Raw genomic sequence first — 14,622 nt, forward strand, 5'->3', positions numbered from 1 at the left:
TTTTTTAAGGAATCTGCTGACCAAACAAAACGAAATTTGTAGGTAATCTTATAACGAACCAAAAATTTCGGTTTTAATTTGGTCATAAACTCAAACCAAAATAAAGAAACTCAATCAATAGATATACTCTCATTCATTTTTTTTTTTTTTTTTGTGTGCCAAAACTCTCACTCATTATGAATACACATATAGTACATGAAAACTCTTATTATAGATTTTATAGTTGTTAATCAACAAGACCATATGAATGGAAAAGCAAAAACCATAAAATATACAAAAGTAGCCATATTACCCCTCCAACCGCTGTCGCCAACAAAACGAGCGGCCGAGCTAGCGACTCCGGTCGCAGGGTTATTCTTTTTAGAAGATGGTTGAAGAATCCCTACAGTGGCGGCTTGGGGAGATCCCACGGGGGCCTGAGATGGGCCATTGCCTTCAACATGGACTAGTAACCTCATACCAGCGAAGCAATGGAGCCTACTGCCACATACAAAGAACCGGTCTCCCGGTTTGGAAAGAGCAACTGTCGTGTTCCCGTTTGTGAACGTACGGATTGCATCTGTTGTGTTGCACTTTTGGTAGTTGTCTTTAGCTACTTCGTATACACTATGCGTCGATGAGTATTGGAACACTTGCAAAAACATTATACACATTATTAGCCTTAGTTCATCAAGGGGAAACACTAAATTAATTTGAGATTTTTTTAATTATATATAGTTGGATGAAGCAAACATTAGCTACCGTCTAGCGATTTTTAGAATGAGAGTATTAAAGTGTGTATATGATAGATACTTACGTAGAACATCACCAGGAGAGAATCGCTTGCCTGAAGTCCAAGTATCAAGATCGGAGCTTATGTCCCAACCGGAGCTGTCTCCCACAAAGTATGTTGTTGCATTGCATCTTCTTATTACTACAATCCCAAATATAATGCAGAGGTTATAAAGAAATTGCATCGTCGGCGTCTTCTCCATAGTGCACGCTGTTTGTATTTTTTCTGTAAATTGCGTTTAGTTTTCTTGCATCGCTATCGTACGTTTTCTATATGCAGTGTGAATGTAAATATATATGTGTTATAAACAGGACATGGGTTAAGGTTGCTCATTGGTGGGTAACCTAACTTCACAACCACCATAAAATATATGATCTGCTTTGTTCCCAGGCCTTTGTTTTATTTTTCCTAACAAATTTTTCGTGTTTCACAATTCATATGATTCTTGTGCTGTTAGTTAAAGTCTACATCCCTAAATTGGTTAAATCTTCATGAAGATATTGAAGAAGTAATTCATATTTATTTTTGCGATTGTGATTAATTAGGGAAGATTGTAGCGACCTGTAAATAATGCATGTATTTATAATTTATATATATATATATATATATATATATATATATATGATCTAGTGGATTGGTGACATTAGTTATTATGTACTTTTCCTTTTTCTAAAAATACTCGCAGAGGCTTGGAATTGGCATTGGAGGGGTGTTGAACCAGAACTTCTCGACTAATCCTGAGTGTTTCTCTTTACCAAACCTACCTAATATGCTTCCAGAGAATTTTCCTTGTAATACTTTTTATATTTGTTGATGGTTGTCATGCATGATTTAAAATACTACTATAGGACTTAGCCTTTTGGGATATAGTCGAGTTTTTAAACACATGTTTAATCAATTTATATGATAACCAATTTTTTTTTTGTTTTTGCAAGTTTTACTTACTTATTGTGTATTTGTAGAAATTAACTTATATACAAACTGCTAAAAGTACTAATATTAACGGTTGACATAGATTTTTGAGTTTCTTATAATTTAATATTAGTATTTTAATATTAAAAAAAACAGACAACTAAAAGACATAGAAAAAGAAGAAGAAAAATCTTTAGAAACGTAGCTTAAATTAGGTACGTCTCTTGTTCTTTCTCTTCTTTTTCTATTTTTTTAATATTTTAATCTTAAAAAATGTTGTAAGATACCTGCATTGCGGATGGTCTAATATATCACTAAAACACTCCTAATTTTTTTTATTCAAAGAAAAAAATATTTACTTAATTCGATAACAGCTAGCTAGTTGTAATGAAAAAGGGAAATTTTTTTATGATCATCGGCTGATTTTTTTTTTCTGTAATTAGATTTAGTAATAAATAGAGGATGCATGATCAGTGGAAGTTAAACCACAAAATTAGTTTTAACGTAATTAGTATGAATTAACATTATATCATTTTGCAAGTGATGTAAATATAAATTAATAAATACATCGATTGTGTAAACGATGTAAATTTAGAAATTTGTATCAATATGTAAAAGTGATAAATTGATCTAGATTTGTATCAGTTTTAATGAATTGATGCCACATAAATTAACAATAGCATCAGTTACAACAATTGATGTTAAATTATAATTTTTGTATCAATTATTAATAGAGAAATTGTTAAAAATGTTCTTTTTTCAATACCCCTTTTTAAAAATGCCCCTTTTGAGAGTCCATTTTTAAGTTTGCTCTCTTTTAATTTTAATGACCATTTTACCCTTATTTGAAACAAAATTAGGTCCACAAAATACAAAATATTTTTTGGCGGGAAGAGTGATCCCGCAATTTTCCCGCCAAAACACTTGTAAAAACCTTTAAAATACCTTGTAAAATTTTCCCGTAAAAAATTTTCCCGCCAAAAAAATTTTTTTGCGGGAAAAGTGATTCCGCAATTTTTTGGCGGGAAAATTTTTGGCGGAAAAAATTTACAAGGTATTTTAAAGGGTTTTACAAGATATTTTGTGTAAGGTTTACAATGTATTTTACAAGGTTTTACAAGGTACTTATAAGGTTTTATAAGGTATTTATAACTTGTAAAACCTTATAAAAAACTTGTAAAACTTTATAACTTGTAAAACCTTATAAAATAGCTTGTAAAATCTTATAATATCTTATAAATACTTTATAACTACGTTGTAAAACCTTTTAAAATACATTGTAAAACCTTATAAATACCCTGTAAAAACCCTTTAAAATACCTTGTAAATTTTTCCCGCCAAAAATTTAACGCCAAAAAATTTGCGGAATCACTTTTCCCGCAAAAAAAATTTTTTGGCGGGAAAATTTTTTGGCGGGAAAAAATTTTACAAGGTATTTTAAAGGTTTTTCAAATTTTTACAAGTGTTTTGGCGGAAAAAATTGGGGGATCACTTTTCCCGCCAAAAATTATTTTGTATTTTGTGGACCTAATTTTGTTATATTTCCTTATATATTTATGATATCTTTTATTAAAAGAAGGGTAATTTAGTCATTTTGTACATAAAAGGGGTATTTTTAAAAATGGACATCTAAAGGGGGCATTTTTGAAAAGAAGTATTGAAAAAAGGGCATTTTTGTGAGTCTCCTTTATTAATAATAAGTAACTCAAATTAGTATCATTTAACTTTTTGATGCAATTTAAGTGATGCAACAGAGCCTTTTTTTTTTTTAGTACTTAAGGTACGTTTCAATTGTACCGGTTTAGACCTAAACCGAAAAACTTGAAACACGTGAGCCCGGTTAATTTTTGTAACTTGACTTCCTCCGGTTTATCTAAAACAAAAACTGTAATTACCCTTTTTTTACCAAATGCTTTTTTTTCTTTAATTAGGTCCATATTGGTGACCATGTGGAAGTGCTAAGCAATGGATTATACAAGAGCATCGTTCATAAAGTCACTTTGAATGAAGAAAAGACGAGAATCTCTCTCGCGAGCTTGCATAGCTTGGGTATGGACGATAAGATGAGTGTCCCGTGTGAATTGGCTAACGATGAAAATCTGGTTCGGTATAAAGAGAGCAGCTTTAACGATTTTCTTGATTTTCTTGTCAAGAATGACATTTCTCAAGGGGATAGGTTCATTGACACTCTTAGAATCAAGGACTGATTATAAAAAATAAAAAAAAAATGAAGGACTGATCAGGTCTAACGTTGGTTTAAGAGTACGATACCCCGGTTTGGTTTGGTACACGGTATGACTCAGTCCATGTCCTTTTGCGTTTAACCTGTGATAACGAGGACATGTATATCAGAGACATATATACGTGTTAAATTGTAATGTGAGATATATTAGCATATCATTTTCCCTATTTCCAAATCAAAATACCACCTGAATATAAATAATAATATATATGTATATGAGCGTCTAATTTAGATTTTGTTTTTTGAAATGTTTTTCCATTTACAAATAGAAGAAAAGAAATATAAAGTATATAAAAAATTACGTAATTAATAATGCTCTCCAAAGAAACAAGAGAAGTGGGATTCATTCAAGAATTTGACAGAGTCCTTACTTCGATCTGGATTTACCAAAGGCATAGGCCCTAAATTCGCCACCAAATACTTAATAACTTTTTGAGGGTTTTTTTAGTAACGAATTACGAATCTTTTTCTCATTTGAGATTTGAAACAAACGTAATATCTTTCAGCCTTAATTAGTTACGTTGTAAAGAAACTGATTCAATCTCTTCTACACAACAAGATCGGATTATATAGGAGCAATATGTACAGATCCGCGAGCTGGAACCGTGTGACGGAGGATTACTCTGTGCCTTGGTCAGCACCAAAGGGATTATGGAAGGGCTTAGACGAAGACGAGCCGGCTCCATACGATCCCATCGGCCAAGAAGTGACCAAGAAAGAGAAGTCACGTACCAAGTTTGCTGAAAACGCCGTTCACATAATCCCTTTTGTCCTTCTTGCTTGTGCTCTCGTCCTTTGGTTCTTCTCTAATCCAGGTTTGTGTACCATTATACACATTGTGTCCTTAGCCATGATCTTAGGCTGTCATCTATTGGTGCGATTCTATATGCGTGCAAACAAACCTTCTATTTAAGAATGTTTAATTTTCTAGTCTTTGATCCAGTTATTTACTATTGTGATGTATTTAGAGGGCCATGAATCATGATTTGTTAAACATATGATCTTTTTTTATCTCTATGGAACTCACGTGACAGAAATTTGTGGTTAGAATGGATTTTATCAATATGGTATGCTTGGTTGATATAAGATAAATAGGAGGCTCGTCTCTCTACCCCATCGCAACATAAGCATTTGTCATGGATCCAATGTCATTTTCAAAAAATTTAGTGAAGAAAAAATGTCTAATTTTTTTTTTAAAATTTTTTTTATTAAGAAAGTTAGTTTTTTTTTTAGTTTTACCAAAGACCATTCTATAGATTAAGACGGTAGGATACATTATTACGACAACCTTATATATACATAATTTTGATTCTCCTAAGTTGATTTAATTTGTAGCGTCAAATGAAATGATGATTGCACATTTTTTACGTATAGATGTAGATGTTGGGGTGAGAGGGGAATCCATTGCAGCTAGGATTGAAGGATTAACGATCGAAGGAGACATTGACAATGATAGCGACGGAACTCAAACCGGATTCTTAGGAGCCGCCACAGATGTCGGACATTCAAAAAATAAACTAAAACGCGACGTTAATAAAAGCAATCGGAGGATACAAGCTTCAAGGAAAGTGATGAAAGGTTTTTATTAATTCTTTTTTTTTTGTTTGATAAATATTTATGAGATAAACTTTCAAAACGATTTATTTTTCTATTTTTTTCTATTGTAATTCCGCTTGTTAGTTGATCATGAGATGTGTTTCTTTGGTTACACGTTTCAATTTAGTTCTTCACATTTCCTTCAAGATGATGACGCCTTTTTTTTTTTTTTTGGAGGAAAGCTGTTTGATGTTTAAAAAGTTTAACTAAAAAAAGGAAAAAAGTTTAAACGTTAACATTTGTGCATGCAATTGCTTCTTTTCTGAAGAAAAGAATACGTGTCTTTCCAAGCAAAACTTGTAAGCTGGCATAGATTCTAATGAAAAACCGTCAGTTTATAGATCTGCCAGAAATAAAAACATTAATCTAGTGTCTAAAGGCTCTAAAACAATAAAATTAAACAATAAAACAATTACCTGAAATTCGTAGCTAAAACAGTTGAATCTAAAACCATGTTTTAGGAAAGTTGGATTCGAATATGATATGATTGGAAAAAGCTTTATTCTCGTATGATCCTGGTCCGAGGAGATGTATTTACCGCAAAACTTTTTGGATATAAAGAAAAAGCGATTCGAATAATAGATACTAAAAAAAAGTTTTATTTTTGTCAGATCTCCGGTCCGAGGGAATGTATTTAGCGGAAAACTTTTCGGACATAAAGAAAAAGCGATTCAATCATTATATACGAGAAAAAGTTTTTTTTTTTGTCTGATCTCCGGTCTAAGAAAATGTATTTAACGCAAAAAAATTCGGATATAAATTAAAAAAAAAAACAAGATATAAGCTACTTTTTGGTGTAAATAATATGCTGTATAAGCATTTCCTACTTCGATTAACTTTATAATGACTAAAATATAAATTATGGAAATGACATTTGCAAAATATTTCCATGTTTTTGGACTTAGCAATGCTCTCACCAAACCTACCAAGTTTGCAAAAGAGAGAAACGGCTGTCGAGGATTTAAAGGATTCGTCTCGACACGTGTGCCAGATGGTGCTCCTCTCCCCTTTATTATTTTTAAGTTCTTCTGATTATCACTTACACGTGTGTCTTCCCATGCAATTTTTACCATTCGTGTGTTTCCAAATGTTTTTTTTTTTCACTACTCTTCCTTCACATTTTTATTAACGTCTGTGAACTTTACCTCTCACGAATCAAATACCATTTAACACCATAATCAAATATTTAAATATACAAGTTGATGACAATTTTTTTGTAAATTACGGTTATATACTTTACATATGATCTGATGCTGCCTTTGAGAAAAAAAAAAAAATCTTCAAATCTTATAATTAGTATATCTTGCCGTTAAGATATTATTTATCCATAGTATATAAGTTCATGCAACAAAGATTAACTGTAACGCTTAAAATATATTTTGGCATTTTTCATTGCAAAAGTTTGCAGAAGGTAAAATTATTAAATATTCGACTTTTTTATTTCGTTTTTCTTCCTATAAATTCCCCTTTCAGTTTCCTAAATTATTTAAGATTTTCTTAAGATGAAATCTTTATAGGTTTCTTCCCTTTCCTAAATATTGAAAGACATGTATTAAACCAAAGTAAATCTTTAGATCATTGCAAGGAAAAATGTTGAAAAGTGTAAGTCCAATTGCATTCTACGATATCGGAGAGCATCAGCAATACTCTACTTTCGGGTACATCGTAAGCAAACCTGGGAATGCAGGAGCTTACGAGATCGACCCTCCGATCCCAAACATCGACGATGCGATCTACGGCTCTGATGAGTTCCGCATGTACGCCTACAAGATCAAACGGTGCCCTCGTACTCGTAGCCACGACTGGACGGAGTGTCCCTACGCTCACCGTGGCGAGAAAGCCACACGCCGTGATCCTCGCCGTTACACTTACTGTGCCGTCGCATGCCCGGCTTTCCGAAATGGCGCATGTCACCGTGGCGACTCATGCGAATTCGCGCATGGCGTATTCGAGTACTGGCTCCACCCGGCGCGTTACCGAACACGCGCCTGCAACGCCGGAAATTTGTGTCAGAGGAAAGTGTGTTTCTTTGCCCACGCACCGGAGCAGCTAAGGCAGTCTGAGGGAAAGCACAGGTGCAGGTACGCCTATAGGCCAGTGAGGGCTAGAGGTGGAGGAAATGGTGATGGAGTGGCGATGAGAATGGACGGCGAAGATTACGACACGTCACGGTCTCCGGTGAGAAGCGGGAAAGATGATTTAGATAGTAACGAGGAGAAGGTGTTGTTGAAGTGTTGGAGTCGGATGAGCATTGTGGATGATCATTATGAGCCGTCCGATTTGGATTTGGATTTGTCACATTTTGATTGGATCTCTGAGTTGGTCGATTAAATTGGGAAATTTAAGCAGCCAACAAAAAAAACCCGATAAATAAAGTGGATTTTAACAAAATCCACAAGATCAAGATTCAAGATGAGAGATCTTGTCATGTATATGGTAAATTTAATTGTAATGATTTATTGCAATGTCGCAAAACGAGTTACTTCTCTTTGCATGTAAACTGATTCTTGATCTTCTGTAAGTCTTTGAAGTTTCGATCATATAAACAATGTTATAAAACAGAGTTTCAAAAGAAAACAGAGTTTATTGGCTAAGTTTGTATTAGTCAATAGTCATGCAACCGTTACGTATATAGATATTATAGTTGTCGCTTATCAGTAACTCAGTATATACCATAAAAAGTTTGGGTTGTTGATCGTTGACCAGAAAGAAAAAAACAACAATTTGATTGATAATATATACGATTTTTTTTTGTAAAATGTAGATGTTGAAAGAAATTTTAGTTACAAATGTAACGTAATTTTTAATTAAAAATTAGAATTTATTCTCAGTTTAATTAATAATTTTTCTCTTAAAAAAATTCTATAATCAATTTGCTTTGGTATAGATAAAACAAATTTGAAAATAGTGAAATCAATTTTTAATTTAAAATTATTTAGTATATATAAACTTTAAGAATTGATATAATATGAACTACAGTACGGACCACCTAAGAGTCGACCGTACATTATACATTATTATACGTTCCCGATTGTTCATCACGTTATATGATTTATACTATATATAAATTAATAAACATTGTAGCATAGTCCATGTGTTTCTTTATTTCAGTATAATCAGCTTCGAGATTACATATGAACATTAAACGTTTTAAAAAGCTTTTGTTTCCTTATGAATCAATGCACAATACACAATATATATCTGCTACATGTTGGAACAACTTGACTTATTTCCTTTACCATGTGGGTGGTGTACTTCCACCAGCAGCCGGTTCAGCTCCAGCGGCAGGTGCAGCTCCAGCGGCTGGTGCAGCTCCAGCGGCAGGTGCAGTTTCAGCGGCAGGTGCATCTCCACCTGCGGCCCCTGCGGCCCCTGGTCCAAGCCATTTTGAGATGTTTCCAAACGGATTTCCGCCCCCTCCAAGCCCTCCAAGTCCTCCAGGTATACCTCCACCTGCGGCCCCTGGTCCTAACCATTTTGAGATGTTTCCAAACGGATTCTCGCCCCCTCCAAGTCCTCCAAGTCCTCCAAGTCCTCCAGGTAAACCTCCACCTGCGGCCCCTGGTCCTAACCATTTTGAGATATTTCCAAACGGATTTTGGCCCCCTCCAAATCTTCCCCCAAATCTCCTACCTCCCCCAAACCTCCTACCTCCCCCAAATCTCCTACCTCCAAACCTACGTCGCATGCTACATATATACTCACAAGTGCGTGCAAAGGTTAATTATGTATTAAAAACAAAATTGTACCACTTCTTATTAATCACGTTGACAGTTTTTCTAATGATATCATGTTTCGAAAAAAGGTAAACACGGGTTGTGATGGAATTGACAACTCATAAGTTAGAAGACAAAACATTAAAGAATTAATAAGAACATTAAGGTGGACAGTCAACAGTGTACACTACTCTTAAAAATAAATGAGGTAGTATGTGAAAAGAATCAAACATAGACAAAAGAGAATTATATAAGTCTGTTATAAAACAAAAAAAAAATCTATAGTTTTTAAAAATTTCACTTAATGAACCACCTGATGAGACTAGCAACGGCCATCGTTCCGAGTGCGCCACCGGCGGTGAATCCTGTAGTTATGACAGCAGTGGCTATCGTGGCTGGTACGAGAATAGGACTGAGTATGATAAAAAGCGGTGTGGTTATGGTTAATGCCGTGGCTGAACCTGCCAGTGTTAGACCCGCTAACACTAAGAAGACTATAGAGACCACGGCAGCAATAACCACCTGAGAAACCTCCGACACTAGGATGATGAGAAAAGAAAACATATTGGGAGAAATGTTAAATTTCGATGACTGAGATTTGTTCTTCGGCTCATACTTTATTATTGAATGGTTGTTAGGGTCTATACATGCAAAACGATGGGCGTAAATAGAGATTTACGTCACGTCACCTTTGCTTTTTTTTTTTGGGTTGTCATGTTTTTGGACCATCTTTTCTTTCTTGTAAAAGCTCAAACATTAATTGTCGTGTTGCAATTCATGTTTACGGTTGAAACAACCTAAAATAGGTGCTTCGAAAGAAATCCAAGAAGAGATTTTCTGGAAGTTTGATGAATGCTAGTTTGCTTGATTTTACGGCTGATGGTTGCAGTAAATCTTGATTCGGCTTGATGAAATTGCATGCAATATGCTGTTTAATTTTCAAATCTCGTAAAATAAAATTGTAAGAGATTCTTGTGAGGTTGGCCAAGTGGGAGAGTTTAGATTATACAAAAATAAAATATCGTCGAACATGAGAAGGCCGAGCATGCATATTCGATTTTGTCAGGAATAACTCTTTAATTTTTGGGATATATATGAAACATTGAAAAAAAGGTGATATCAAGATTCTTCCACTTGGCTGTTAAAAGACAATCATGCGTAATAAAACTACATGCAGAGAGGATCTTTGGTGAATGGTTTTTCCAAGCTGTTTCTCAACACACGAAGGAGCGCTTAAGAATGCAACTAAATAACCGGAAAACCGAGAACTGTGTACCTATCTTCCGTTGGATGGAGAGAGAGAGAGCCAGGTTTGAGACGAGAAGAATGTTGTTGAAGGTTCACCAAAATCACTCGACCACATGAATATGTTAGAGGGGTCTTATGCTACAGATCACATATCAAAAAGTAAAAAGCTCGAACCGAATATGGATGGTTCAACTACTTAGAGGGATGCTGTTTTAGTGATATCCCCAAATTCGAGTCCTAAGGCTTACATTTGGAGAGAGATCTGATAGAAAAAAAGTCTTCGAACGTGAGAAACTATGTATTGATAACTATTCATATAAACTTTATGAGCAGTCCGATTTGGATTTGGATTTGGATTTGTCACATTTTGATTGGATCTCAGAGTTGGTCGATCAAATTGGAAAATTAAAGCAGAGACCAAAAGAAACCCGATAAATAAAGTGGATTTTGTTAAAATCCACAAGATCAAGATTCAAGATGAGAGATCTTGTCATGTATATGGTAAATTTAATTGTAATGATTTATTGCAATGTCACATAAGTCTTTGAAGTTTCGATCATATAAACAATGTTATAAAACAGAGTTTCAGAAGAAAACAGAGTTTATTGGCTAAGTTGTATTAGTCACTAGTCATGCAACCGTTACATAGATATTATAGTTATCGCTTGTCAGTTTATACCATAAAAGGTTTGGGTTGTTGATCGTTGACAAGAAAAAAAACAGCAATTTGATTGACAATATATACGTTTTTTTTTTAAATGTAGATGTTATAAGGCCATCTCCAATGGTGAGAGCTTTCCCATGAGCTCTCACCAATTTTTTAATATAAATTTTGTCAAATTTTTAAATGAGAACTTGTGTTTTCTTTTAAAAAAATTTCATACTCCAATGGTGATCTCTCTCAAGTAGGTTCTTAAAAAAAAAAATTTCAAACATGTAAAAATATATATGGTTCTAGCTTCGCAAATGATGAAGCTAGATGATTTTCTGACCAAACTGCAATGCAAACTGATCAACTGCAGCCATAGCTTGACAAGCTGAACTAATTGATCCATCATATCTGCAGGAAGAAATCATAACCATCTTTGTAAGGGAGTTTGTTGTCTGGCTCTACTCCAACAGCAACTGCAGTCTGCGACGAGGCAACAGACACAAACACTTTCAAGAACAAAAACCTATATGATTATCAAAAAGTATTAAGACGTAAGCAATGGAAACATCGTTCCACACTCAATCAACATTTTGAATGATGCTATCAGAATACAATAACAAAGCAACGGAATCCAAACTAGAGAAACTTAAAGAATCAAATGATGGAAACAAAGAGGCAATGTAGAAAACCATTCTCAAACAAATCAACATCCTTATCAGAATTTATAATAAACAACACAAATTATAAGTTGCAGCTGCGTTTCTCAGAAACACCTGATGCATTTGACCTAACATAATAATGGAAGATTCTAAATATAATCACACAAAACTTCAAGGTTCCGACTAGAGTCCATAAGCTACTGATACATGCACTTCTACCTTCATCTTTACTCTAAAATCTAAAATTCAAAATCTCTAATCGACCAACAACAAATTCCCAAAATTAAATCATGATAATCTGCAGAAAAGTAGTAGATTCTTACCAATTACAAGATTTCTTGATCGAAGACTCTCATTCGATCCTCTTCTCCGGTTCAGACTCTTTCCTCACATCAGCTAATCCAGATTTAAGCGTCTCGTTACTCGGATCAATCTCTAATCCCTTCTTATACGCATCAATCGCTTCTTCAAACTTAGACAATCCAATAAACGCAGCTCCTAACCGACTATATCCTATAGACCAATCAGGTTTAAGCTCTATAGTCTTCTTCGCGTCGGATAAAGCTTCTTCGTAACGGTGGAGAGAACGTAAGCGGCGGATCGATTTGAATAGAGGACGTGATTGGTTGGTGAGAGATTGATTGCTTCTGTGAAGTGGGTTATTGCGGTGGCGTAATCGCCATCGCTCGCAAAGAGATAGAGAGAAAGAGTCGGGAAAGAAAAAGAGTGTGTGGCTTCTTTCATTTTTTTCTTGACGCGTTTTTTTTTTGTTTTGATCAAAAAAATCGACGGCTGAGAACACGCCACGTCATCGTCTCTCATACTACTCAAGATTTCTCTCAAGAGAGCTGTCTCTCTTCATAATTCAGGATTTTGATTTATTTTTCAACATTTTTTTCAAAAGAACCTGATCAGAGAACCCAATAAAACATCCATTGGAGATGCTCTAAGAAAATTTAGTTACAAATGTAACGTAATTTTTAATAAAAAAATTATAATTTATTCTTAGTTCAATTAACAATTTTTCTCTTAAAATTTTCAATAATCAATTTACTTTGGTATAGATAAACCAAATTTGAAAATATTGAAATCAATTTTTAATTTAAAATTACTTAGTATACAAACTTTAAGAATTTATATTATATGAACTACAGTGCGGACTACTTAAGAGTCGACCGTACATTATACATTATACGTTCCCGTTTGTTCATCACGTTATATGAAATTAATAAACATTGTAGCATAGTCCATGTGTTTCTTTATTTCAGTATAATCAGCTTTGAGATTACATAAGAACAAAAAACGTTTTAAAAAGCTTTTGTTTCCTTATGAATCAATGCACAATATACATGTTGGAACAACTTGACTTATTTCCTTTACCATGTGGGTGGTGTACTTCCACCAGCGGCAGGCGCAGCTCCAGCGGCTGGCGCAGCTCCAGCGGCAGGCGCAGCTCCAGCGGCTGGCGCAGCTCCAGCGGCAGGCGCAGCTCCAGCGGCAGGCGCAGCTCCAGCGGCTGGCGCAGCTCCAGCGGCAGGCGCAGCTTCAGCGGCAGGTGCACCTCCACCTGCGGCCCCTGGTCCGAACCATTTTGAGATGTTTGCAAACGGATTTCCGCCCCCTCCAAGTCCTCCAGGTGCACCTCCACCTGCGGCCCCTGGTCCGAACCATTTTGAGATGTCTCCAAATGGATTTCCACCCCCTCCAGGCGCAGCTCCACCACCTGGTTTATTCCCGAATGTTCCAGAAAATTTCTTCCCTCCCCAAAATCCTCCATATCCACCATAAACTGGCAATTTGAGCAGAGGTTGGGTTGACGAAGTTCCTTCCGCAGTCGGCTTTACTCCCATCCTACGTCTACATATATATTCACAAGTGCATACAAATTAAGGTTAATTATGTATTAAAAACAAATTTGTACCACTTCTTATTAATCACGTTGACAGTTTTTCTAATGATGTTTCAAAAATAGTTAAAATATGTGTTGTGATGGAATAGACAACTAATAAGTTAGAAGACAAAACATTAAAGAATTAATAAGAACATTAAGGTGTACAGTGTACACTACTTAAAAATAAATGAGGTAATATGTGAAAAGAATCAAAGATAGACAAAATAGAAAAAGAGAATTAAACAAGTTTTAATTTTCATGAAAAAAAAAAATCTATAGTTTTTTAAAATTTCACTTAATGAACCACCTACATGAGAGCAACGGCCATCGCTCCGAGTGCGCCACCGGTGGTGAATCCTGTGGTTATGACAGCAGTGGCTATCGTGGCTGGTACAAGAATCGGACTGAATATGATAAAAAGCGGTGTGGTTATGGTTAATGCCGTGGCGGAACCTACCAGTGTTAGACCCGCGAACACTAAGAAGACAATGGAGACCACGGCAGCAATAACCACCTGAAAAACCTCCAACAGGAAGATAAGAAAAGAAAACATATTGTGATAATTAAATGTTAAAGTTTGATGAGTGAGATTTGTTTTGATGGAGTTCTTCGGCTCATACTTTGTTATCAGATGGTTGTTGTCTACATGCAAAACGATGGGAGTAAATAGAGATTTACGTCACGTCACCTTTGCTTTCTTTTCTTTTTTTGGGTTGTCATGTTTTTGGGCCATCTTTTCTTTCTTGTTAAAAGCTCCAACATTAATTGTCGTGTTGCAATTCATGTTCACGGTTGGAACAACCTAATATAGGTGCTTCAAAAGAAATCCAAGAAGGCGAGATTTTGTGCAAGTTTGATGGATACAAGTTTGCTTGATTTGACGGATGATGGTTGCAGTAATCTCTATTCGGCTTGATGAAATTGCAATTTGATG

The 14,622-nt window shown here is 35.1% G+C and overlaps 5 protein-coding genes across 7 annotated transcripts; 2 read left to right on the plus strand and 3 right to left on the minus strand.

Annotated features, from left to right (window-relative positions):
* Positions 1 to 189: 189 nt before the first annotated feature.
* On the minus strand, positions 190 to 1,172 carry LOC9309379 (mavicyanin). Its single transcript, XM_002873265.2, has 2 exons — positions 797 to 1,172; positions 190 to 631 (listed from the first exon to the last, which is right to left on the minus strand). The coding sequence occupies exons 1-2, from the start codon at positions 972 to 974 to the stop codon at positions 231 to 233; spliced, it is 579 nt and encodes a 192-aa protein (XP_002873311.1). The 5' UTR covers positions 975 to 1,172; the 3' UTR covers positions 190 to 230.
* A 3,052-nt stretch (positions 1,173 to 4,224) lies between these two features.
* Positions 4,225 to 5,668, plus strand: LOC9307344. The gene is made up of 2 exons (XM_002871228.2): positions 4,225 to 4,741; positions 5,301 to 5,668. The coding sequence occupies exons 1-2, from the start codon at positions 4,507 to 4,509 to the stop codon at positions 5,513 to 5,515; spliced, it is 450 nt and encodes a 149-aa protein (XP_002871274.1). The 5' UTR covers positions 4,225 to 4,506; the 3' UTR covers positions 5,516 to 5,668.
* A 1,335-nt stretch (positions 5,669 to 7,003) lies between these two features.
* On the plus strand, positions 7,004 to 8,099 carry LOC9307345 (zinc finger CCCH domain-containing protein 54). The gene has a single exon (XM_002871229.2). It carries the CDS (start codon positions 7,113 to 7,115, stop codon positions 7,851 to 7,853), a length of 741 nt encoding a protein of 246 aa, XP_002871275.1. The 5' UTR covers positions 7,004 to 7,112; the 3' UTR covers positions 7,854 to 8,099.
* Positions 8,100 to 8,590: 491 nt separating this feature from the next.
* On the minus strand, positions 8,591 to 14,363 carry LOC9307347 (oleosin-B2). 2 transcript variants are annotated; one of them, XM_021020547.1, is made up of 3 exons: positions 14,000 to 14,363; positions 13,149 to 13,654; positions 8,591 to 8,732 (listed from the first exon to the last, which is right to left on the minus strand). In XM_021020547.1, exons 1-2 carry the CDS (start codon positions 14,239 to 14,241, stop codon positions 13,174 to 13,176), a joined length of 723 nt encoding a protein of 240 aa, XP_020876206.1. In that variant the 5' UTR covers positions 14,242 to 14,363; the 3' UTR covers positions 8,591 to 8,732; positions 13,149 to 13,173. The 2 variants fall into 2 exon arrangements, with proteins under 2 accessions (XP_020876206.1, XP_020876205.1); XM_021020546.1 differs by lacking the exon at positions 8,591 to 8,732 and having other exon boundaries at positions 12,994 to 13,654.
* On the minus strand, positions 8,601 to 9,874 carry LOC9307346 (oleosin-B2). 2 transcript variants are annotated; one of them, XM_021020548.1, is made up of 3 exons: positions 9,552 to 9,874; positions 9,069 to 9,211; positions 8,601 to 8,969 (listed from the first exon to the last, which is right to left on the minus strand). In XM_021020548.1, the coding sequence occupies exons 1-3, from the start codon at positions 9,800 to 9,802 to the stop codon at positions 8,758 to 8,760; spliced, it is 606 nt and encodes a 201-aa protein (XP_020876207.1). In that variant the 5' UTR covers positions 9,803 to 9,874; the 3' UTR covers positions 8,601 to 8,757. The 2 variants fall into 2 exon arrangements, with proteins under 2 accessions (XP_020876207.1, XP_002873312.1); XM_002873266.2 differs by having other exon boundaries at positions 8,609 to 9,211; positions 9,552 to 9,869.
* Positions 14,364 to 14,622: the final 259 nt, after the last annotated feature.

Source organism: Arabidopsis lyrata, assembly GCF_000004255.2.
Source record: "Arabidopsis lyrata subsp. lyrata unplaced genomic scaffold ARALYscaffold_6, whole genome shotgun sequence".
NCBI classification, from domain to species: domain Eukaryota; kingdom Viridiplantae; phylum Streptophyta; class Magnoliopsida; order Brassicales; family Brassicaceae; genus Arabidopsis; species Arabidopsis lyrata.

Excerpts from the sequence above, each read along its gene's own strand:
- LOC9307346 (XM_002873266.2), bottom strand. The coding sequence starts at position 9,802 with ATGTTTTCTTTTCTCATCATCCTAGTGTCGGAGGTTTCTCAGGTGGTT. Across the intron at positions 9,212-9,551 it reads GCCGTTGCTAGTCTCATCAG|CATGCGACGTAGGTTTGGAG; the intron begins GTGGTTCATTAA and ends GTATATATGTAG.
- LOC9309379 (XM_002873265.2), bottom strand. The coding sequence starts at position 974 with ATGGAGAAGACGCCGACGATGCAATTTCTTTATAACCTCTGCATTATA. Across the intron at positions 632-796 it reads CTCTCCTGGTGATGTTCTAC|TGTTCCAATACTCATCGACG; the intron begins GTAAGTATCTAT and ends TGTTTTTGCAAG.
- LOC9307344 (XM_002871228.2), top strand. The coding sequence starts at position 4,507 with ATGTACAGATCCGCGAGCTGGAACCGTGTGACGGAGGATTACTCTGTG. Across the intron at positions 4,742-5,300 it reads TTGGTTCTTCTCTAATCCAG|ATGTAGATGTTGGGGTGAGA; the intron begins GTTTGTGTACCA and ends TTTTACGTATAG.
- LOC9307345 (XM_002871229.2), top strand. The coding sequence starts at position 7,113 with ATGTTGAAAAGTGTAAGTCCAATTGCATTCTACGATATCGGAGAGCAT.
- LOC9307347 (XM_021020547.1), bottom strand. The coding sequence starts at position 14,241 with ATGTTTTCTTTTCTTATCTTCCTGTTGGAGGTTTTTCAGGTGGTTATT. Across the intron at positions 13,655-13,999 it reads GCGATGGCCGTTGCTCTCAT|ACGTAGGATGGGAGTAAAGC; the intron begins GTAGGTGGTTCA and ends ATATATATGTAG.